The sequence below is a fragment of the Micrasema longulum genome, unplaced genomic scaffold (assembly GCF_059751315.1).
Source record: "Micrasema longulum isolate JH-2025_06_02 unplaced genomic scaffold, ASM5975131v1 h1tg000707l, whole genome shotgun sequence".
In the NCBI taxonomy this organism is placed as follows: domain Eukaryota; kingdom Metazoa; phylum Arthropoda; class Insecta; order Trichoptera; family Brachycentridae; genus Micrasema; species Micrasema longulum.
The window spans coordinates 787,762-813,443 of NW_028277903.1; the positions used below are offsets into that span (position 1 = coordinate 787,762).

The following is a 25,682-nucleotide window of genomic DNA, read 5'->3' on the forward strand; positions in this document are numbered from 1 at the left end:
GAACGAGTAACTAAAATTGAACATGTTAAATATTTAGGACTAACAATAGATGGACAATTGACATGGAAAATTCATATCAGCAATTTAATTATCAAAAAGGTGACATTATCGAGTCTTTTTTGAAAAAATCAAAAAATGAAAATGAAATGTATGAAGCCTATGTAAAAACTAAAATATGTTATATGCAACTACTATGGGGAACAGGATATCAAAATGACAATCAGGAGGTGAAATTTGCAGTTAAAAACTGTCCCGCATCTCAATCACAAATAACTGTCGACGTGCTTAAAAACATGCTAAGCATTTGAGCGATCACAATCAACAATAATGAACATGCTTAAATTATCGCAGTTATAAGTCAACGCGTATGAAGGTAATCTCTAAGTCAACGCTCGTGTCGGTTTGTTTTTTGTTTTCCTCGTAAATAAATACAGTTCACTGGCGAAAAATCGGCGTTTACTATAAAAAATAATTCAATAAATTGCATTTTCGAAATAGTAAGGAGTATCCAATACAAAAAAGTGAATATTAAATTACAATTACTATGGCGACTGCTTTTCTTGACAATTGGCTTGCCAACCGCCGCGCCGGCTAAATGCAATGAATAGCGTGATAAATAATAAATAACTGAAAATAGCAGTTTTGGAATATTTTCCATATTTACACCGGTGAAATTCAAATATGTGATTGCGCAGCAGGATTATACGTCGCGAAACGAAAATATTTTGATGTTTAATATTAGGTGTTCACGGATATTCCATTGTGATCGCGAATACGATAAACAACCATGGTGAGAAATTGTTATCATGTCGCTTTTTAACACGTCGATAGTTATTTGTGATTGAGCTACAAATTGTTCTGAGTTGCCTTGATTCTTGTTTTTAGGAGTCTGAAACAGCGGAGAGACTATCACTCCCTGTCACTTCTGTTCAATGTACTTCATAGTCCTAACGCTCCTATATACCTGCGTGAAAAACTTCAACGTCTATCAGTTCATGGTTTACCTCTTCGTTCTAATTCTCAAGGCACTCTCTTAATACCCATCCACAATTCATCTTTCTTCTCTAACTCATATAGTGTCCATGCGGCTCGACTGTGGAATCATCTCCCATCCACCATCAAAGATGTTACTACATTATCTCTGTTTAAATCACGTCTAAAGAAACATCTGTTTTCTCTTCCTTAACCTCTCCTCCTTTCCTTTTCCCCATTAAGTAATAGTTTTTATTTAAGGTAATTTATAAACAAATACGTTTATTTCTATTTTTATAAATCTTTAGCCTTTTAATCTTTATTTTCTGTTGAATATGTTCTGTAACTTAATTAATAAAAATAAAACTTTTATTTTATTGGTTGGTTGGAAGAAATTACCATTTGGCAATTAGCCCGCCAATGTACAAACAACATCATGTACAAAAAGTTGAATAAATAAAAATATTCGGATAACAGCTTTTTTTTAATTCGACTATGAATAGTAGATACTAATTAATATTTTTCATAAATTGCATATCGTTTTAATACTCCACTTCACCTTATTAATGTGGTAAAATATTTAACCTTTTCACACGAACATTCTAATGATAATTTATTATCCCATAAATCAAGCGTATATATTTTAATTGATAGAATTGCATCACAGTTCAGTTTCGTAATTTATAATTACTTGACCAATAATATTTCCATACATCTTAAACGCTATGTTTGAACGTATTACTTATACAAAACTTTATATAATATTCCTTAGAGAGATTTAAAAAAAAACTAATTATAACAGGTGTATTGAAACATTTTTAAAGCGTATTTTTATTTATTAATATACGGACCAATTCAGTCCGTTTAGTTATAATAAAATATATTTTTTTTTTTATGTACAGGTACGATAAATAGAAGTATTAAAAAATGAAATAAAGCTAGGACAAAAAAAAAATGAACTGCATACCTCGAGACAAGATCTGGTCTATTTTAGTGATTGTTAAAATCTAGAAAGACTTGCAACAAAAAAGTCCAGATTCTGTATCGAGTTAACAATGTGACATAATCGGGACATTGCTCAGACATCAGCTCGATTGTGGAATAATCTACCCACTAATGTTAGATACGCCCCTTCTTTATTTACATTTAAGTCAAGATTGAAACGTCACTATCTAAATATTTAAATTGTTCCTTTATCCTTCTTCTTTCCTTCCCATCCCCTCTCCTCTCTTCATAGTATAGTGTTATTTTTTCTTATATATATATTTATTTTTGTTAATCTTTGCTTTTAATTTTTGTATAAAATTGTAAGATTCAATATGTCCATGTATTTATAATTTTCTCAAACTGAACGGTTTGGGTAGGTAGGAAGAAATTGCCTTAAGGCAATACGCCCGCCCTTATATGTATATTTATTGTATATGTATATAAAGTGTCAAATAAATAAATAAATAGACATTGGTACAGAGAAGCCATAGTTTATGCTGTGCTGCTCAAGGAATAGGATATCAATATTTCGTAACTGGCGAATCAGAATATTGAATGAGAGTTTTTTTTATTTGAAGTTTATTCATAAACCCTTATAGATTAACAATATTTTGAGTTTGTCCAAATTTTTGTAAACGAGGACTGGATTCAACTCCCCGGGGAGCTGTCAATATCAACACATTACACAGAGATGAAGAACATCTTCTAAAATTCTCTAAAAGGTAATATAGAAGTCTACAGGGCTTATGACCTGTCCTGAAATAAAAGTTTCAGCTCTTTAATTTCACAAACATCAACAGATGAAAGAATTGAAGTAATATAGATGTTCAAATATGGGCAGAATGGTGAATGTTACACAGTGTGTAAAGTGGCCACTTAAACGAGCTAATGACAAGTCCGACCCGTGCGGCCACGGCGCGACAACAATAGATTGTCGAACAATACAATAATACCATCCGACCATCGACAATTTGCAGATGTGTCGAACGATAAGCCGTAATGGGCACATCGAAAAACGAAAGTCGTATTGAGCAATAGTGAAATTACGTTTGACAACTATTACATCAGTGATGGCGAACATTTTTGAGAAGTAAATTTAAGTCTAGACGTTTTTCGCTTCTATTTTATTATAGCTTTTAATTTTTACATTGAGAGGAAAACTTTTTTGGTAAGAGAATATTATTTTTTGAAAAGGGCTCGACTGAGGAATCATCTCCCATTCACTATCAAAGTGCTACAGTATCTCTGTTCAAATCACGTCTAAAGAAACATCTCTTTTCTCTTCCTCAATCTTTATTTTTGTGTATGTAAAATAATTTAGTAATATGTGCAAGCCTTATCTCCCAGTGAAAAAACAGCTGTTAGTTTTAATTAATTAGGTTATTTGTATTTTATGAATGTAACTTGTAGAGTGAAAAACCCACTTGTTCTCTAAATCATTTGAATAAATCCTAAGCATGTATGTGGTGACAAAGTACATTGTTTTACTTAAATTAAAAAAGTTAAAATTAAATTTATATCTTTGTATAATCACTTTGTAAAACGCCCTTGAGATATTATATTACGAAAATGGCGCTATATAAGTTATCCATAATAATAATAATAGTAACTTTTGGTATATATTTATGATTTTTTAGTACAAAATTTCATCACTTTGTAAAACGCCCTTGATATATTATATTACGAAAATGGCGCTGTATAAGTTATCCATAATAATAATAATAGTAACTTTTGATATATATATATGGTTTTTTAGTACAAAATTTCGAGCAACTCTTCTTTGGACCAATCTGTTTTATGGTTGGCTGGAAGACATTGCTTTTGGCAATAAGTCCGCCAAAGTAATCATTCTTTGTACTTTGTAAAAAATATATTAACATATTACAGCAGAGATGAAAAACATTTAAGGGAAGGCAATAGAGAAGTGTAGGCATCTACAGGGCTTATGACCTGTCATTGGCTGGTTTAAGTGGCCACTTTACGCACTGTGTAACATTCACCACTCTGCCCATATTTGAACATCTATATTCCTTCAATTCTTTCATCTGTTAATGTTTGTGATGTTTAAGAGCTGAAATTTTTATTTATGCGGGTGAGATTCATCTCATTCAATTATTTCACCTACATACTAGGCAACGCCTGAATTTTTTTATTTTTTTTATTTCTATACGTACTTTTTCGTGGACCACGTAGATTTATCAACAATATTTGGAGTTTGTCTAAATTTTTGTAGGTAAGGACTGGATTCAACTCCCCGTGGAGCTGTTAATATTAACATTTTACAACAGAGATGAAGAACATTCAGAACATTCGACTTTTTAAAATATTTTACTCTATAGGGCACGTTTATGTATAATTTTGTCAATCCGTAACATAAATATTGAAACTTTCGAAAATGGCAAGTCAGAAAAAATGGGTTCATCCGCCTGGACACGGATAATAAAATGTACCCCACTGCTAAGGGACGCCACCATTATTCCAATGCAGACATATTTATGTACAAAGTAACTGTTAAGCGTTTTTGAAATGGTGCTGTATGAATCAGCCAAATATTATTATTATTAGAACATCGTCGTGTGTATTACTTTTGTCGTCCTGGATTTGATCCAAAATTTAAATAATAATTTCCAAATTTGCGAATCTTCGTTTTGCATTGCATTTTTGTCCACAAAAATGCATGTGCTCAAATCACTGTGCGATCTCCGCACAAGCAAAGTCTGTTTTATACGGGACAAATAATTGAACCTCGTGGTATAATGGTCGGCGTGTTTGCCTTCCATGCAAGAGGCCTCGGGTTCGATTCCCGACCTAGGTGACATGAAATATTTATTTTAAAATGTGTTTTTATACTGGAATATTCAATAGTCCCTGGACTGGCACCGGCAGCGTAAGACTGATCATCTTACCTTCATGTAACAAAAATGATCATGATTCGCTTGGTTGGTGCACCAATGTGGTGGCCATTAAACTATTTGCTCTGGAAAGGAAAGGATGTCGATGAATTTTTATTTATTAATTTAGAATTTTTGGAGTTTTTATTTTTTAAATTTTTGTAAAGTTAAAGAGCTGAAACCTTCTTTGATGTCGGTGAGATTCATCCGACTTAATTATTTCACCTACGCCCGAAAATTATTATTATTTTTATAATTCTTCTTGGACCTTTGGTTAGTCAACAATATTTTAAGTCAGATAATAAGTTATTATATCGATGTTAGTAAATATTCGTATATGAACTCCTTACTGACTTTTTATGTCAAAAAAACTCATCGGTAGACATGGCGGCCTCCGTGGTGTAGTGGTTAAGACACCTGACTCACACACGGAAGGTTCTGGGTTAAATTCCCTTTGAGAACACAAAAATTGAAATGTGAATTTTCTTTTCCCTGAACTTATGTAATTGTAAAAGTACACATGAATAAAAATTAGTATACATTACTACTACTACTATTACTACCATCACGCCATTTCCCCGTAGGGGTAGGCAGAGAGAATGGACCGCCACACACGTCTATCCTGGCATACATTCCTAGCTTCTTCCACATTTATACATCTTGTCATACATGCCCTTCGGTTCTGTCTACTTTCGACATGACCAGACTTAAGATTTTGGTTTATCTGATCATGCCACGTCTTCCTTGGTCGTTTTGTTCGGTTTCCTCGTCTCACGTTGCCGTTAATTTTCGCCATATATACTTGTTTTACCATTCTTTTGTCGTCCATTCGTTCTACATAAAAGAGAAATACACCTAATAAATACAAGAACTTTACCAAACTTCTTTTTGTGGCTTGTTGATGAAGTTTACCTATTTAAATATAATCCTATTTTAAAATAAGTATCTTTCATAAACAATTACAATCAAAATAAGGAACAGTAAGTAAACTGTATCCGCTCAATCAAAAAGATAAAACAATATAAAAACAAGTATATCGAATTTGAACACATTTTATTTTATTTTTTTATTTTTTTATGAAAAATAAATACTAGCGTTCTTATAATTTACCCAAATATTTCAATGTTGGTGGCCATTTTCAACGAGTTGTAAATAACTCATTATTAGAAAGTGGAAATCAAGTTAGGCCAAAGTGGGGTTCGAACCTCGGACTTCTGATCCGTGAGCCCGCAACACTAGCCACGGGACCACAACCCGATTTGATACATTTATAGAACATTAATATAAAACTCTTAATTAAGAAGCCAATTTCTAATTGTATTATTTTCATTGTTCATCTTTTCACCGCCTCAAAGCCTGTTGTGGGGCAAAAAATAAACAGTAAAAAAAAAACGTAAATAATAAGTTATTATATTTTTGAAAATTTTGACCCGTACAAATCTGGCTTTATATCAGCTCTGTAGTACACTGGTACACGATCGCAGGGAACACGGCCAAGTCTGCATCCCCGTCTGGTCGAGAAATGGATACATTCTTCCTGCTTCCTCCCCTCACCCTAAATCCACCCCCGGTGCCTCTCTGATTGCCCCTTCATGCAAATAATATAATAATGTCGGAGATGAAAAATCTCCCGTCGCACATATTTTTCAAATAATTTTGGATTATATTTCTTTTTTATTTAATTTATTGCTGCAGAGAAAAAAACTTCACGAAATTCAGCAAAGGGAAGAATTGAGTAAATGTGGCTGTTTAAACATGCAAAGTGGTCACTGAAACCAGCCGATGACAGGTCATAAGCCCTGTAAATGGTTAGAGTTTCATATTCTTCCCTCTCTGTTGCAATAAATTTAGATCTTAACTCTGATGTCACACTAGCCGACATAGGACACAAGACTTGATATATCTCTCTTATTTTTTTAAATGATGAATTCGTATTTTTTGTAATCTTCAAATGGACATTTTCACATCCGATTTGAAAAGTAAAATTTGAATAACTATGCTGGATATCAATACAAAAAATATTTTTCCCTGCTACGGGAAGAATGAATGTCCGCTAATTCAGCAACACATCTATACCAATACCTTATACAAGAGAGAACATGAAGATAGAAATCATAAGAAGGAATATAGAGACGCTGTTCTGCGGCCGGTGTTGTCTAAAACAGATTCAGTCTTCAGTCGGTTGATGACAGTGATGGGGGACGCACGCGCGTAACATGAACGGCGTATTTGTGATTTTTAAATTATTTTGGTATAACAGGGCCAAATTATATGTTTATTTTCATAAATTTTGGAAAAATAATTATTAAACAGTGTGTCACCATGTTTTATTTTTTATTTTTAATTTCTGAACTTAAGAATATTCCGTATTTTACTAGTGGTAACACGATGTTACATCACCGCGCGCAAAGGGATTATTTACCACAGTCTTTTAAGAGTTAATAACTCCATAGGAAGCGAAATCTCGCTTGTCTACAAACATTTGGACATACTCTTTTTTATATACTTATTTAAATTTGTTGCAACAGGGATGGAGTTGCATTTTCAAACGAATTGTCACGAAATTTTTGTTTTTATATTTGTAAAAATAAAATAAAGTGTTTAGTAGACTCAAATCAGTGTTTGATTTTTTATATTATAAGTATTAATATCGATTTTACTTTATAGACAAACGAAAATAACTCTATTAACTTCCGATTGTAATTTCGATATAAAAAAAAAGAGATATGTTTAACCGTGGGTAACCGTGGATGTTACTTCAAATTTTAAATCAAATATACATATACATTATCGTACAGACATTTAGATTTTAATGACAACTGAAGATAACTCTGTTAACTTCCCGTTGATTTCGTAGCCCAGGGCTGAAAGAGTTCATCATTCCCTTTCCGCACCTAATGGTGCATAGGGCACAGCATTGGTACACCAATCACAGCGTGTCTTGATCATTTTTGTAACGTGAAGGTAAGATCATCAGTCTTAGCTGCCAATAACTGCTATACCCCTTTTCATTTTTGGGTTTTGTGAGATATATCTCGAATATTGAGCGTAAGACGTGGCTGATTGCATAATCGGATATGCAATTGTGTCAAATGCATTCGTTCAGGGGGTTTCCAGTCTACAATTTGTACTGCGTAGATCTGATATGGATCCGAAGTACTGAATAACATTATTGAGTGCTCTCAAGCCTATAATAATCTGATTCCTCTGCATATTGATCTAAAAGTTCATTGGCCAGACATCTCCAAACTACCTGTAAGTCTAGGCATTACAGGGCTTATGACCTTTCGTTGGATGGTGTCAAGGTGGATTTACAAACAAAAAAAATGTATAATGTATGCCTGGACAGCGAATTGGTGATGAACGAAATTAAGTTAAAAGCTATGATATTTCAAAGGGAAGTGAGGTTACTGAGTGCATAATAAATTAAGCAATGAATGTCTTGAACGAGTAGAGGAATTTGTGGTCCTGCGAAGCATGTTTACAAGAGATGGAAGAGTAGAAAACGATGTTGAAAGGAGAGTGAATGCGGGCAAATGAAAGACGCACTAAGCCCAGTAATTGCTAATAAAAATATGTCAATTAAAGCTAGATTGCCAGCACGCAACGGGGTTTTAGTTTCAACACTAATGTATGCGATCGAAAAATGGAACTGGCAGAGAAAGGGTGAAAGCAAAGTCTGCCTTGCGAGGCTGGCCGTTTTCCGTTTTCCGCCTTGCGCCTACCTCACTAACCCCCGCCTCTCCACATACATACTTCATAGTACACTAAATTAATGAATTATTTTATTGTATTTTCAGACCTCCTTCTCATCACGGGGCTTCTATACTCGCCGGAGCTGGTGTTCCGCCCTCCTACGCTCCCCCGTCCAGGACACACTTCACCCCTCCTCTTCCACCGGACTTCAAGAATCCATTTGCAGACAAGCCAACTCTTAGAGGTGAGTGTGAATGTTATTTTTGTGTTTTTAAAATAGTATTATAATATTATATCGTCTGACAAATGTGTGCCTTTTAGTAATACCCTTAAATTCAAATTCACTAGAGCAAGTTCAGAAGAAATTTCTAATATGTATTATTGATATTTAAAGCATCAACTTTGTGGTCAAACATTAATAAATGTTAGTAAATATTAATTTGTTTATATGTAATAACTTTTCTGGCGACAACTGTGACCTAATCTTTTCATTGTAAAGGAATATGTCTAAATGTTTGTAGACAGGCTGGATTTCCTCCCTAGGGAGTTATTTAGATCTAAATTAGATGCATTTGCATTTTTTAATGTACATATTTCCTCGACTTATTTGAAATTAAAAAGCTGAAACCTTTATTGACGCGAGACTTTAGTCTTTAGGGAATAAGAAATATATGCATTTTCATGACTTACTAAAATATTTCAAATAACTTTTGTTGTAAACAACTCACAATTAGAAAATATAACAGGGTTTAAGCCTCTGACTTCTGCCCCGAGTTTGCAATACTAACCATGGGACCACAGTCCAATTCTATACATTTAAAATATTTTTTAACGAAGCTAGGCTGGCGAGAGTTTTAGTCCCGACACTTATGTATGGAAGTAAAACATCGAACTGGCAGAAGAAGAGTGAAAGCAGAGCGAACGTGGTCTAAATTCAATCTCTTATCTCGTATGCCAGGGTTTACAAATGATGAAATCACGCTAGAGTGCAATTCTGAGACAGGAAAATTCACAAGATTAAGAAAGAGTCACTGAGATGGTTTAGTCATGTAGATCGACTGGATGACGAAAGAATGGTAACATATATAAATATGTCGAAAATGAGCTGTAACGTGAGACGAGGACGACCAAGGAAGACGTGGCATGATCAGATAAACCATGTCAATACATGCCCTTCATTCTGTCGGCTTTTGACATCACTAGACTTAAGATTTTGGTTTATCTGATCATGCCTCGTCTTCCTTGGTCGTCCTCGTCTCACGTTACCATTCATTTTCGCCATATTTATATCTATTTTATGAATGTGGGAGAAGCTAGGAATGTATGTCAAGATAGACGTGTGTGGTGGTCAATTCTCTCCACCTACCCCTACAGAGAAATGCTTTAACACAGCAGTCTTGCATAATCCTTTGACTTAAAATCTCTTTAAAAATTAACCCCTTTTGGTCAACTTCTTGTATTGTCAGGTTTGTCAATTTTCCTCTTATGACTTTCAGGAACAAATGCTGACAGCGGAAGTTACTTGAACCGGAGGCCCATTCCCCCGCCGTCCTTAGTTCCTGGACACGAAAGAGTACCATTCAGAGCTGGACAGGTTTGTACAATTCATTTTAATCTTGGTCTAATTTATTTCCATTATTCTATTGATAGTCACTTTACCTAATTTAGATTTCATTAGAGAAATGAAAAACTGCCCTTGTTTAAAAAGTATATTTTCATAAAAATGTATCTTAATTCAATTCAATTAATTTATTTTAAATATAACATATACATTACAAACATATATTCGATACGAACTTAACAAATTTACTATTATGCTCAATGTTTGTTTTTGTAAATTTATTGATAATTTTAAGTTGCCAGAATTTCACTTGTCCATGCATTTTGTAGCCGCAAGACGATTAGTAATCTAGCTTCAATAGGTAAATGTTATCAACTATCAAATATCCAAATTTAGTAAATGAGGTCTAGAATTCCAACAGTCCATGCGCTCAATAGCTGCAAGACTTGTTCTATTTTTTCTTCTATTTTTATAAATTTGTTTTTTATATAATTTTTTAAATATCACTAAATCTCTAAACTTTATTGTCAAATAAAAAATTAAAAATGTAAATAGGGGCTAGATTTCTTATTGTCTATGCGCTCTGTAGCTGCAAGACGTGCTGTAATCTAGCTCCTGTATATCATAATTGGAGACGAGGAACAAGAATCCCAACCGTCCATGCGCTCTGTAGCTGCAAGACGTGGTGGGCTATTTATTTATTGTACAGCGCCCTTGAGGTGATTTTCACAAAAACGGCGCTACATAAATTATCCAAATATATATATATATATTATAAAAAAGAAAAAAATACATGCAAGAGACTCATGTCAAAGTAGTAAGAGAATCCTGCTGCGGAAAACCCCTTCGGATACATGGATCAGATAAACATCCAAAGCGATGTTGTTTAGCATAGCGGTAGCCCTTCCAACAGGCATTATCATAGGCAGGTGGTCCTGTATATTGGAATATAAAACAATCTATGCTGACGCTGTCTTAGGTAAGGAACATACAAACCAATGCTCATCATAATCTCAGAATTATCGATCACACCGCGCAACAATGGATAAAAATGTGTAGTCAAATACACACTCCATCCAGTCTCTAAACTGTTATAGCCAAGCATACCCTGGAGAAACTCGGTCGGGTAGAGCCGAGGATAATACCCGCACTCTCTCATGTAGAGATATCTCAGAAACTTCTTTTGGATTTTCTCTATCATAAGAGAGTACTTCAGTTCATGTGGCCCCCAAATCATCGAGCCACTCTCGAGTCTACTTCGCACCAAAGAGTTGTAAAGAGTTTGCGGTAACGCGGGTATTTTAGAAAATCCCGGCAGTACGCAGAACAAATCCTAACATCTTCAATGCATTACCACTGATTGTCTCTATGTGTTCATGAAATGTCAGGGTGCTCACAAATCTAAAGCCCAGATCCTTAACATTAGATGTTCGTATCAGATTCTGGTCATTCATTTTGTAGCGAAAAAATAGAGTTTTTTGGGCCCTCGTGAAGAACGTGACCGAACACTTGGAAACATTAAACCTAAGTGATCGATAAAAATCTTCAGAAGTTGTCACCTTTAAATATAGTTTTCTTCAGTTAGTCATCCGCAAACAGCAGAAAACGCGAGTTCAAAATTACATTTTTAATATTATTGATGAAAATTGAGAACAACAATGGATTGCGGGACTCCTTGGGGAAGAAAACTAGCATACTGTGATGGAGGAATTCAGGGGCGAAGCACCCACCCGAGCTTCTTCATCCACCGACTAGATTAGTCGAGTAAAACAAGAGACCCTCTGTTCACAAATAAAATGGTGTCTCCATATCTGGGCTTCCGCCGCCCCCTTCCTTATCAAAGCCACGGACTAAACAAAAAGTGCATTGTGACACATATTTTTAAATTTAATTTATCATGGCTTTTACCATTCTTAGTAATACTAGCCAGAAACATACAATATTTATCAGGGAGCAAAACAAGCCAGAAAAATCAGATAAACCCTAAACAATATAATAGATCTTAAAATTAAAATATAAAAAATTGGAAATAAAACAAAAATCGCAATAATAATATGCACGATTAAGAAAAAGATATTCCCTCATGTTGGAGAGGGCACAGAAAAACATTCTGAGGTAACTCTACACGAGGGAGTATGGTAGTTATCTGTGGCTCTATCCCATTGCTTTCCTCCCGGGCTCGCATTGGACTAACAGTTTGCTATCCCGCCTTTACATCCTGATAAAGCTTTGATTACCTTAAATAATCCTTTTGTTTTTTGTGTTGCAGGAACCTCCATCACCTCAAGTTCCTTCCCCACCGATCCCAGGAGATCCTCATCAGAAGAAAAAGGCTCTCAACACTCCGAGTCACAAGGTAACCTACAAAAATAATTTATTTATTTACTTATTATTAATTCACTAATAATTGATTTATTTACGTTTATTACTAGTCGCAAGTCGGTGGAACTTGAATTGGGACATAAAATACACATGCGGCTGTTCAATTTAACGACCACAATCCACGCTCAGTTGACCGTCTGCACTAAACCCTTTCAAGATGTCTACAAAAAAAAAGACACTTTCTCAATCTGCTGAAAGGCTATTGAAAACAAAAACAGCGAAACCCGTGAAGGGTTCATGACAAAAATGGGCTCATTACATTTTTTTTAATTTTCGAGATTTTAATACAATATTTTCTCCTAAATGTGTTCAGTAGAACGAAAAATTATAAGGTACAAAAACGTGGCTTATAAACCCTAGGAAAAAATATGGGATCATAGCTGGCAAAAAAAAAAAACAGTGTATAATGCGACTTGCATTAAGCTCTTTTTGTCTGTTGATGAAAGTTTAAAAAAAAAAATTAAAGTGGACGTTTTTGTTAGTTTTTTTCTGATTAATGTTTTACAAAGCTAGTGTCCCACAAATAAGGTTTTTATTCTTCTTTTTGCTCTTCTGTAAAATGAATTATTTGCTAATGAGTTCTTTTTTGCCGTGTACCCTTCCAGTAATTATAACAAGAATTGAGCAAACAAAGACAATCTCAACAAATACTAAACCACAGGATTCCATTAGCCGACTTACGACCAGAACTACTTATCAGCTGGTTATTGGAACTGACTGTAGTAAGTCGACGACGATATAGTACTTCAATATTATTATAATTTAAAAGAATATAATTCAAAAGTAACTCATACCAAATCAGTATAGAAAGAACAAATAATAATGAGTCATGTCATTTACATTGAAATGACCACCTCAAATAATTGAATAATCATCAACGAGTACAATACTTTTCTAATCAATATATATTTTATCAAGTTGATTGTGTATTGTATAAATTTCAATCTGTACTTAGACTGGAGTCGAACTAAACCATATATTTGTATAATTCCAGGTGAATGCCGATGGGAGTCTCGATTCTTCCGGCCTGTCTATTGACGACCTCCGCTCTCAAGGATCTCTCAGTTCTCCCGAGCAAGCCAACTTCACGGATTTCGTCCCCAATCCTCTCAACAGATCCATTGTGTCAAGAATACTCTCAGGATCAAACGGACGCAAGGATGATGTTCCAGATATTCTACTTCGGACCGTGACATCGAAACCCGCCTCGGGTACGCAGAACCTCGAACCGCCGAGGGTCGAAACTACTCGCAGAAATCAAAGCACGGTTTTAGGAATTTCCGGGCCCAAAGGAAACAAGGGACTGGGCATCGAAAGAACTGCTGCAGATACGGAGTTTTCGACGGAAGGTAGCGCTCTGCCGGTCATGGAACCAGACATGGGAAATCTAGATAGACCACTCATTGTCGACAATGCCGGAGAATCGAACACACGCAGAAATCTGCAATTCGCCACCAACAAACGTCCGGAACCCCCCCGCCACGACGACAACAGCGCCGCTGATAATGGAGGCAAACTGAACTCCGATCAGAATGGGGCAACACTCACGACATTTGTTCTGAAAGATATGGAACTTTCAACGGAAAGATTTCACAACTTGGCCAATGTGAATACCGAAGGCAAGGTGCAACATAAGCCAACCAAGGCGGGAGGCACCTCAGTTTCCCATACCCGACAAAACGGAGCTGGGGTGACTTGGCCGGTGGCCTGGAATGTTCACATCTATCTGGCCACAGCCATGTTCACGATTTTGGCAGTTTACTCCATATTCAAGATAATCATCTACAACAAATTTACACACCTGTTCACCCAGTATTACTTCATCATTCTACACCTCATTCTAGTTCTCGTCTGTCTGATGCGGATTTTCTACATGTGCTACGACCCTTACAATATCAACAACTCTCTGCCCATGTTCTTGAGTGAAATACTGCTTCACGTTCCCGAGATATTCTTAAGCATCGCATTCTCGGCGTCCATTCTTTTCCTGTTGATTAACAGCATCAATTTTAAGAACAGCTGCTATTCGATGATTGTGCGCCCGAGAACTATCATTATCGGTGGTCTTCTTCATGTCGTCTTCTGCATTCTCCTACATATGATTGAGAACACAAGTTCGGTGTATAAGAATTTAGACAACGTGGAAAGGAGGATCTTCGGTCTCGTGTGCCAAGTCATTTTTGTTCTGGTCTGCCTGACTTTGGGTCTCCTTTATCTGTATGTATACAGAACTCTGAAGAAGGTATTGCAGAAGAAGTCCCATTCGTATATCCACGGTTTCCAAAACTTGTACCAAGCGATCCACATCAACTTGGCCACAGCATTGCTCTTCATCCTCTTGGCATGCCTGCAGATATATGGAATATTTGGAATCAACGTACAGGTCAATATGACCAAATTCAACTGGATTCAGTGGGGATACCAGTTTTCTCTGAGGCTTATTGAAATAACCATCGTCGCTTTGATCTCCTGGGTTATTAGCCTGAAGGTCGGAATAATTACAAGTCAACACGAGAAAGCGGACGGCCATAAAATCTCGGGACTTTTCCCTTGCACCGCCAGCTCTAGCAATGAGCAATTCGAATCAGACTATCCCGCTATTTGTAACACTAACACAAATCTGCATACTTATACTCTGAGAACTGGCAAACCAATTTACGATGCCGGGGTTTTGGGGCCCCATTTGCAAGGGGTACCCGATCAGTGCTGCTCGACTGGTCTAGAAGGGCAGAGGTTTCAACTGAACGCTCTGGGAGTCAATTGCGATAATGGTTCCATCGCTGAGAACTATTCCGGACATAGCTCTATTGCTAACGCGGCGCATAGCAGCTCGACCGAATCCAGCAATGCTACTTCTAGTCAGGGAGTCACGAATCACTTGATGAAGGGACATATGCAAGGGAACGCAAATTCCAACATGCAGGGGTATATGGACAACATTTCTGCTTCGGAAGAACATTATTCCAATTGCGAGCCGACCATTCAAAACCTAGATCCCAACGGAGACCCGATTGACCACGAATACAACGTTATTCAGTACGACAGCAATTCCGATTTCGTCCGACATATCAACCACAAGAACAATCCATCGGCCGGCGCTTACGGCAACGACGGCTCCATACGAGGCTCTCAAAACAATTTCAAACACCTTTCGTTCGATCGGTTATCGTCCCGCAATAATAGCGGGCATAATTTAAGCAATCCGAGAAAGAAACATAGGAACAAGCAGAGCGCCAACGCAAAAAACCAACAGAATTGCATGACTCTCGGTTACGATCCAAACATTTCACACTATCACCATCCGCACATGAACGAAACCAGCGAGTTCGGTTACCCGTCTGACAACGGATCGTTTCACACGTCCGGGATTCAGACTTTGAATCCGATGCGGAATTATTACGACCCTTCTGCGATGATGATGCAAGGCGGGCGCGACTCTCAGCGCCGGGGAAGGAACCAGTCGCCCACCTCGTCGATGGTGAACTCGAGCGGCTCGCAGAAGCGCGGCAAAAACAACCACGTCTTCGCCAACCAGGACCGGCCGAAGTCCACGGACCTGTACGGGTTCTCCGACAACCCGAACGACAGGAATTTCACAAACGCGATCGGGGGGAACTCGCAGACCGCCAGAGGGCAGAACTTCGATCACTCCGGGTCGTACCTCAACCCGGAACACGTGGCCGACGGCGAGGACAGGAACGGCAGTATGCTCGTCGCGCAGGATGGCTTCGTCAGGTTCCGGCCCTTGGAAGACCCGCAAACCTGATCCGAGCTGATGGCCAGCTACGGAGAGCTGGATTTCTGATCCGAACCCTACTTCTCGGATGACGACCTAGTTTAAACGAAGGGAAAATTAACGTAATCGAGTGACTGAAAAACTCTTATTTTTATTTCTGTTTCCAATCGGTGCGCGTAGATAGACACATACAGACTTGACCTATCTACCTGTGATGTTTTATTAATTCTAATTGTGTATTGTAGTATCATACCAAGCCTATTTATTTGTGTTACGGCGTGGGCGTGGGCGTGGAATAACACGAACTTTGATGTTGATTAAATAATCTGGCGTAGAATAAAAACACCGTTTTCCACAGAATTGGTATTCACGTATACTTCAGATTAACTGTGTAAATTAGCCAATTTCGTTGTAAGAACACTACTTAAGTTTACTGTATAATTTTAACAGAACAAACTTGCCATGACTCGAGTGAACTATATGTGATTTGATTTTTGCATTCGAAATAGATAAGTTTATTTTTTGTACATTTTTTTACTCATACGCCTTTACTGTATTTTACGCTTTTTCAACGGGTTATTATAGCAATTTATCAACAAACGATTTCTTTAATTTTATACATTCATTTAATAATTTATTTATTTATGTTTTTCGTCACCCAATTTCAAATAATTCATGAAAAGTACACCTAACATTAATTTATAAATCGTAATCGAAATACTCGAACATTTCATAAAACACACCCCCTTTATTTTTTAAATTTTTAATGACAACTGTGTCTCGATAAACTGACAAAATTCTTTATCACTGTTTCACGTACGCTATAGTCGTCTTTCGCTGCCTATGTCTTTTGGACTTGACGGCGACAGCCGTGCAAGAAACGTGTTAAGCAGGTGTTATTACTTACATTATATGCTCATTCAATCAAATTAGTTTAATTTTCGTGAAATATAATTAAAACATTCCTTAAATATAATTTTTAGGGACAATTCGTGCTGAAACAAACAAACCAGCCAGAAACCAGCTGTTAAACTAAAACCCAAATTTTTTTAATGCTGGCTACCAACATGAGCAGAAAAAATAGATATTAGTAATACAAAAATAAATTCACTGCTTTTTAATTTTGGTTGGTATTTGAAATAACACAATGGGAAGGCTGTCTATAAAGAAAAACCTTTATTTGTGTACGAAAATGAGTATATTTGCATTAACATTTCAAGTATCTTCGTCGGTAACCTATAATTGAACATGTTTAGACGAAAAAATTGTATGCATATTCTGCTTTTCATTCAAAAAACTTAATTTTACTTTTTAGATTAAATTTAAGATAAATGTTAACTTCCCATTGTAATCGGGGCCCCGGGCTGGAAAGGGTCCAACTAATTTTCTCCATTACAATTTGATATATTACATTCAAGACTTTTTATATCTCTCTTATTAAAAAATAATAAAGTCTTGTTTTTCTTTAACGGCCCTAAATTATATGAGGATTTTTATAAATTGTGGAAAATAGATTGTTAAAAAACACATGTTATATTAAATTTTATACAAAATATCTCATCTTCTGCTGAATGTAACACGACGATACAACGTTGTTTCCTGAGGATTTTTTTAGCACAGTCTTCTAAGAATTAATATTGAAATGGGTGACTTAATTTTTCAATTCGAATCGCATTTATATCTTATTTATTATTATTATTATTTATTTAACATTTTAATCATTACAATTTTTTGATCAGTAACCATTAGACTGCATTTTTTGTAACAAAAATTTATATTGTAATTGTGTGAACAGTCTTATGCATACAGTGAATTCATTTTAAAAATATTTATATTGTATAGTCGACAAATTATATCATTGAAATCTACACTTATGTAAAGCCTATTGATACGAGGCCTTTAGCCAAATACATGTATTAAAAAATAATGTACCCACAAATTATATATATTACTCAATTTGATATGTATGTACATATAAAATATTGAATTATTTTTTTGAGAACTCTTTTACTGTCAACGATACGCATTCGTTTTTAAAATTTGATTTACATTTTTTTATTTAAAAGGTTCCGGATTCGATTCCCGGACTGAAGTGTAAGATTGATCATCTTGTTTTGTGCATAAAACGATCAAGATCCACAAGATCCCTGCAGTGCCCTATGCATTACATGGTGTGAATAAGAAAATGATACTTTTTATTGATATATTTTGATTATGTCCAAATGTTTGCAGATAAGGCTGTATTCTACCCCGTATGGAGTTACCAATATTTACATATAACTCACTAGGCCTGAACATTTTTCTTGTCAACCCAGCAAGAAATCGAACCTGTAAATTTTTTATTTAGTTGGTACTCATGACGAAAAGCGAGAACCATTTTTTTTAATGTTATTCAAAAACAAAATATTTTATTGGTATAAAATCTGATTTAATTAATTATAGTTTATTTTAAATATATGAAAACTCATTGCGTATAAGAGTTGTCAAAAACCCATCGGAAAGAGTTGTCAAATACCCATCGGATATAAGAGTTGTCAAATACCCATCGGGTATAAGAGTTGTCGAAAACCTTAAATGTTATATGTATGTGTAATTGTAATATTATGCATTGTAAGGATATTGTAATAGTTACAGAAAATATATTACAATGATATTAAAAAAGTCTATTTATCTTACATGGTTAATAATTAGATAGAATAAAAAATATAACTTTAAATTATATGAAAACATTAATTTATTATTGATATTTCTGTTATAAAAAAAAATTGACTCTTAAATATGGGATCCGTAGATTCATTTGTGTTTTATGTCAATTGAAGATTAAATGGTACAGTTATAATATGTTATAATAAATAATATATTTTAAATTAATATATTTTTTTCTTATGAACTTGGGCCTCAGAGACCTGGAAATTACTGTGTTCAATTCTTGTCTTAATGCGTTTATTATCCAACTGACTTTCGTCATCATCAGAAGTGACGCTTTGAAGATTATTCTGATTATAGCCGCCTCGTGTGAAAAGAAAAGCTTAATTATGCTGTAACTGTAAAAAACAGTGCAGACATATCGCTTCATTTGTAATTTCAATCCAATTAATGGAATAAGTAGATAATTAGTAACTTTTTAAGTACATTTTTCATAATTTCAAAGTACGTAAATGATAAACTGACAGCTGCCAATACATTTCAGTGTAATTCAAGCATTTGCTTATCACATACAAAGCCATTTTTTTAAATAGCGTCAATTCTGATCTTGAAAAAAGATCTTTGAATTCATTAGGGTCTAAATTCTATGCAATGACTACTTATTTTAGAAATTCATTTCTAGATTATTTTTTGATGAATGTTTTCCTTTTTGTCAAACAAACATTACAACTTTTAGCACCTTCATAAAAATAATAAATTAAAAACAGTATTCAAAATTGAAAAATATTAACATATTAATTTTTCAATGTTACTAAATTTATTGTATTAAAAAAAATTATCAGTAGTTTTGCGAGGATTCATCGTTCCTTTTCCCCCACGCAGTGGTGCATAGGGCACTGCATTTGTAAACTAAATACAGTGTATTTTGATCATCCGTTTCATGAAGGAAAGGTGATCAGTCTCACACTTCAGGAACAATGAAATATTGCAGTTTGAACAAATTTCAAAATCAATTTTTCATGTCCTCCCTGCCAGGAATCGAATCTTATTCAGGAGCATCTAATGAGTCGAAAACACTCATTAATAGTTCTGGTTCTATTTCACACACAGAGCTTTATTCTGTATCCGCATGGACACATAGTAAAGTAGGATTACACTCCTAAAATCTTAGTTGTGTTTTTTAAAACAGTGACAAAAAGATTTTTTTTTTACCGTAATTCACATTTTAATTCCAAAACTCATTTAAAAATGAATTTTTCACTAAAATTCCAGGTCTCTTGTTTATTTTTTAAATAAATGAACAATTATGAAAAACAAATATTTTGTATTCCTTACTTTTTAAAAAAAAAATTTTTTTCTGACATGCAGCCAAATGATTAAAATAAACCTAGAGTAATAATTTGCGCCCGCTTAAAGAGAAGCCATTTAGCTCAATTGCATTGAACAAAAGCGTTCCAAATTTTAGGTTTTATTTTTAGTTTAACAACAAACATGTAACGGACGGTTTCGGTTTGCGCTTTCAATTCTCGACCTGAGTACATATGGCCCGTTATATTGCTGTAAACTGTTGCTTACTTCGTGGTTGATAATTATAGAATTGTTTTTGTCTGTATGGGCGACTCTATTCGCCGGTGGCGTATTATTACTCTTAAGAAAATAACTGTCCACTTTTTTAAGAAATATGCGTATTGTGTCAAGACTGCTTTTCGTGTATGTTATCTTGACAAGCATACATAAAATACTTTAGTTTCTATACTTTACGCACAAAATTACAGCTATAAAAGAGTTTTGACGCGCGCGAAAAACTGTTTGACTTATCTGTACGGCATATTGATTCTTGTCTTATTTACTATTGTCGATAAAATTACTTTTTATATTATGTTTCTATTTCATATTTAAATTTGTTGAATACTGTTTTATACAAGATGTCTGGCTTTGTAGTGGGGTATTTTCACAAATCGAGAATAATATTGAAAATATTTTAAATGATTTAGAGCAGATTTTTACGATTTTAATGATAATGTGTAAGTTTTCATTCATAATTTTCAGGTTTAAAAATTATATATAAAACGCCTCGCAGTTGGTGTCATGTAACTTTGACGCCACGTGTAATGCCCGCGAGTACGCTTCTAACAAGTATTTCACGGTAACATAATACGTGCCGTTTGTCGCATAGGGCGCGAGTGTCACATTTTCAAGTTATTCAAAATATGCTCAAAATAAACCATTGTGGAAAATTTATCTGATGTCGTATCTGGTAAATGGTAATCGTTTTTACCAAAATGTTTTTTTAAAAGTATTTCTAGTGGGTTTTTTTATACATGATAACTTCAAAACTAAAACTCAGAGGATTTAGATGATTTCATCATTTGATAAAGCTCAAAAAATTACATATTAATGCATTTTTAACTTGTTTTCAAATGTTATTATTTAGAGAGTTTTTATCAGTATGCTGAAGAAATATAGTTATGAAGGTACATGCAAATCACAATACGCCGCTCTCAAATGTAACACGTGCTCTCTGAAAGAACGACAAATACTCTCTGAAGAACGACGTGCTACGTCGCTTTTCGTGACTATAATTTGCAATGCGATAGCGCTCTAATGGTTAAATATTCTCGACTTGGTTCTTTTTACCACTAAACATTGACATATTGATAAATGAATGCCTTTCTCACATATTTTGATTCTCTTCTCTTTCAAGCCGAACTGTACCGAGGAATTTTACATTGCTCCGTAATTCTTAAGGAATTGAACAAATATTTTGAATCGCAAACGATTGGGTGACAAAATAATTAAATTGATGAAGTTCTTATGACAATTGATATTGTTACTTTTTATATACAGAATATTAAACATTTATTAAACAAACAATTATACACAATATATTATTGATTATACTTAAGATATATTTAATACATATTTACGATGCAAATGTAAATTACATAGATAGCGTACACTTTTACACGTTGCACGAGTATCAAAATTAAGCAAAATTTATGTAATTGTAATTTCAAATTTCTGTGTCATAAACTGTCATATTTTAGTTAACTGGAAACTCTATTATAAGTCAAATTTCCTCAAACTGCATTTATGTTTTTATATGTGCATACTAATATATATATTATTTTGCATTTACATATATTCCTTGTAAAAGACATTTTAATGCCAGTCGGTTCTTTTTGTTTTTTTTTTGACATACACTGAGAAATTTCTACATTGATTTGAAAGTTCTATTCAAGTTTTTTTTTAAAGTTCTTTTTGGAATTTATGTATGAAAACATTTCTCCGCAATATCCATATTGATTTTGAAAATACAATTAATTATTCTAAATCCATTTCATAAACATATTTTTATCTGTACCGTAGTATGTAATATTTTCCTATTTCCCTTTGTATGACAAAAATTCCACAGTGATTTTAATTTCATGATTTACCCAATCATTTTACCATGACTGACTTAAAAATAACTATGTTTCTTTATTTTTCTTGACTGAAATTATTTTGTAAATATTTCTGAAAAAATAGTTCTTATGTCACGAAAAAAATCATTTTACATCAATCGTCCTTCATCAGTCTGATCTTAACAATTTTGATTTTGAGAAAATGAAAAATACATCCTGTCTCATAAAAACTATTAGATTTTTGTGGATAAAAATTGCAGTTGCAATTTGATGAATAGGACGATTGAAATATATAAAAAATTGTACATATTATGTTAAAAAAGCATCTTTTATTTCTTTCCTTCTTTTGTACATAAATATTTAACTGCTTGTATGATAATTTTGATTTTGTCAGTATTATATTTTGAAAATTAAACGGAATTCTGAGGCAGCTTCAAAAACCGTTTGGAGATTGGTTTTTTTCCAACAATTTTAAAAATAAAAAAAATAAGTAGAGAAATAACGAGGTACTTAAACTAATTAAGAAATTTGTCTCGATTGATTTATAAAGTTAAATTTGACTTGAATTAAAATATAATTTAAATTTACCTTACTCAAATATTATTGTATTCATTTTTATCTGTCTGATAGCTCAATTAGTTACTTAAACTTTTTGTCGATTTCAACTAATGTTCAATTTGAATGACGCCTTTTGATTTTAGTGCTTTTTTTGGCATTTTGGACATGCTCACAAAACTACATAAAAATTTACGGTTATGTAAAGGACTTAAAATTGTAGAATTGTGAAAGTTAAAATATGGACACAACGCTGAACTAATATGGTGGATAAAGCAAGATTTTATAAGCGCGAAATCTATCTACACGCTTATCGGGGTTTAATGTATTGAAATTTAGCTAAATTAAGCAGTTTGTTATCGTTGTTTTTTTTAAGCGTGGTACAACTTAAATTGAAATCAAAAAGCAAATATTTGTTGGAATTACTTTGTATTAATTGTGTTCAAAGGAATGAAAATCAACTATTTCTTTGTTGTTCCAATTTTTCCAATAAATCTGGCGTTATTTAAAAATGGTACATTTCATATTGGCTTCTAATGCTTCGAGAGTTGTTGGTTTGTTTCATTAGGACATGTACTTAACGAAGCCCCGTAGAAAATAATCCAATGGCGTCAAATCACAGTATCATGGGGGCCAATTAACAGAACCATTTCTGGAAATAATGTTACCAAACTTGTCGCGCAGTAAATTCTTTGTTTCATGAAGAGCCCTTTACGTTTGTCGAACTGAATAAGCGTTGTTTGAGTGTAAGGCGTACCATTATTAATTTGAATATTGTTACAGAGCACAAATGTCATTATTTGATACAATGACGAGAGACAGTATTGTCAATCGAAAAGTGTCCAGATAAAAAAAACAGCCTTTAATATTTTTTTGCAAAGTGAATTGATTCAATCGATAATATTTGTTTGAAGTTTGCCGCCGAATGAATTATTCGATGTTTCTAATGTGTGTTTTACAGTGTTGTAAATAATAAGATTAAATGTATATGAATATTTTAGTCTGTTGTATATTTCGGCCTACACATTAAAATATTGTATCGTCCACTCATTACTATAAGAAAATCTAGGCTATTTAGAATAATTGAACATATTACGATATACACAAAATGATATGTGAAATGTATGTTTAACTATAAGATTTGACTAACACTTGGTTTTGTAATCCCGCCCGCGATGATCTTTGCATTCTGTTGTTTGTAAAATTGAATATATAATTATTATGAAGACAGGCGTGCTAAGGACTAAGTATATTTATATTATATTTACCAATAATGCAAGACGGCGGCGGGATTGACAGCTGTAATTATTACTCATATTCCTTTTAATTATTTTATGTGAAACCTGTAAATCTTAAATATATTACAAAAATATATTTGCTCTCAAATATTTTCATGAATTTTATTTATATTGTTACCCCATTTCCTTTGCAGCATAACCAAAAAATAATCATAAATAAAGCGAGGAATGAGGTTTTTCATTTACACTCGCAAATGTTGATGGGAATGGTGTATGTCGATGACGATATTTCGACGTGGGTAGACACAGGGATGAGCTGGAGGCATCTGGTGATGTCCACACGCTGGACTTAGGAGCGAATGTGGAAAAGACAGAAGAGAGAGAGAGAGAATGGTGTAAAGATCTGGTATTAAAAACACAATTTTAAAGTATTTTACAAAGGTCTCTCTTACGAAACAATTTGATTTTGTCTTAGAATATATTACATAATTTGAACCCGAAGTTATTCCGACTAAGTATTTGAAAATGGCCCCAAAATTTGAATGTTTGGGTAAGTCGTAAGAACACAAATATTTCTTTTAAAAAATAATAATTTAAAGAATTTTTACTTTCCAATAAGTTGGTGAGGATCTAATCTAAATAAATAAGTCGTAAGTACTACAAATATTAGCTGAAATCTCGCATAAGTCACAATGGCTAATCGCAAGAGGTAGTATCTTACATAAGCCAAAAGGATATCACAAGAGGTAGTATCTTACATACATAAGGCAAAAGGAATATCACAAGAGGTGGTATCTTACATAAGAATAGAACAAACTATGGTCTAAATTCTCCAATGACCCGCCTTTGTCGTATTGTTAACTCAAGACAGGATCTGGACTTTTTTGGTTTAAGTTTACAACGATTTAAACGAGCACTAAATAAATAGTCCAGATCTTGTCTCGATGTCCCTTATGTTTGTCAATGCTTCTTTCTTTTTTCTTTAAATGTTTTAAACTACTCTTTTATTGTAATATTTAAACCTTGTAAATTGTATACATGGACAATGTCCGTTAATAAATAAATAAATAAGCCAAAAGGAATATCACAAGAGGTGGTATCGTACATAAGCCAAAAAGAATATCACAAAAGGTAGTATCTTACATATCAGGGTATATAAAGGTAATATCACAAGAGGAAAATCTTACAAAAGCCAAAAGGAATATCACAGGAGCAAGTTACATAAGGGAAAAGGAATATCACAAGAGGTGGTATCTTACATAAGCCAAAAGGAATATCACAAGAGGAAGCATCGTGCATAAGCCAAAAGGAGCACAAGAGGTAGTATCTTGAATAAGTAAAGATGACTATCACAACTATTATCTTACATAAGTCACAAGAGATAGTATCTCGTATAAGCATAAAGCACTGTATGACAGAACATAAAATGCCACGATCATCAAGTAAAATATTATGTTGATTTCCATCAATAGTCCGGCTTCTTTTGAATGAGCTTTGTGCTGTTTCATTTTCATAAAGCCAATGCCTAGAAGTTCCTGTGAAGGTCCACAGTTAAAATCCCCTCTATTCCAACGCTATTCAGACATGGATAGAAAATAAAAGATATTGCCACTC

General features: G+C 34.1%; 1 protein-coding gene across 1 annotated transcript in view; it reads left to right on the forward strand.

Annotated features, from left to right (window-relative positions):
- LOC148279536 (uncharacterized) overlaps positions 1-24,220 on the forward strand; it is a 42,939-nt gene extending 18,719 nt beyond the window's left edge. Inside the window, exons 2-5 of the mRNA XM_088229773.1 lie at positions 8,651-8,790; positions 10,043-10,140; positions 12,377-12,463; positions 13,484-24,220. Of these exons, the coding sequence (XP_088085899.1) occupies positions 8,651-8,790; positions 10,043-10,140; positions 12,377-12,463; positions 13,484-16,255 (3,097 nt within the window). The 3' untranslated portion in view covers positions 16,256-24,220. The remainder of the gene's footprint in view (positions 1-8,650; positions 8,791-10,042; positions 10,141-12,376; positions 12,464-13,483) is intronic.
- The last annotated feature ends 1,462 nt before the right edge of the window (positions 24,221-25,682 follow it).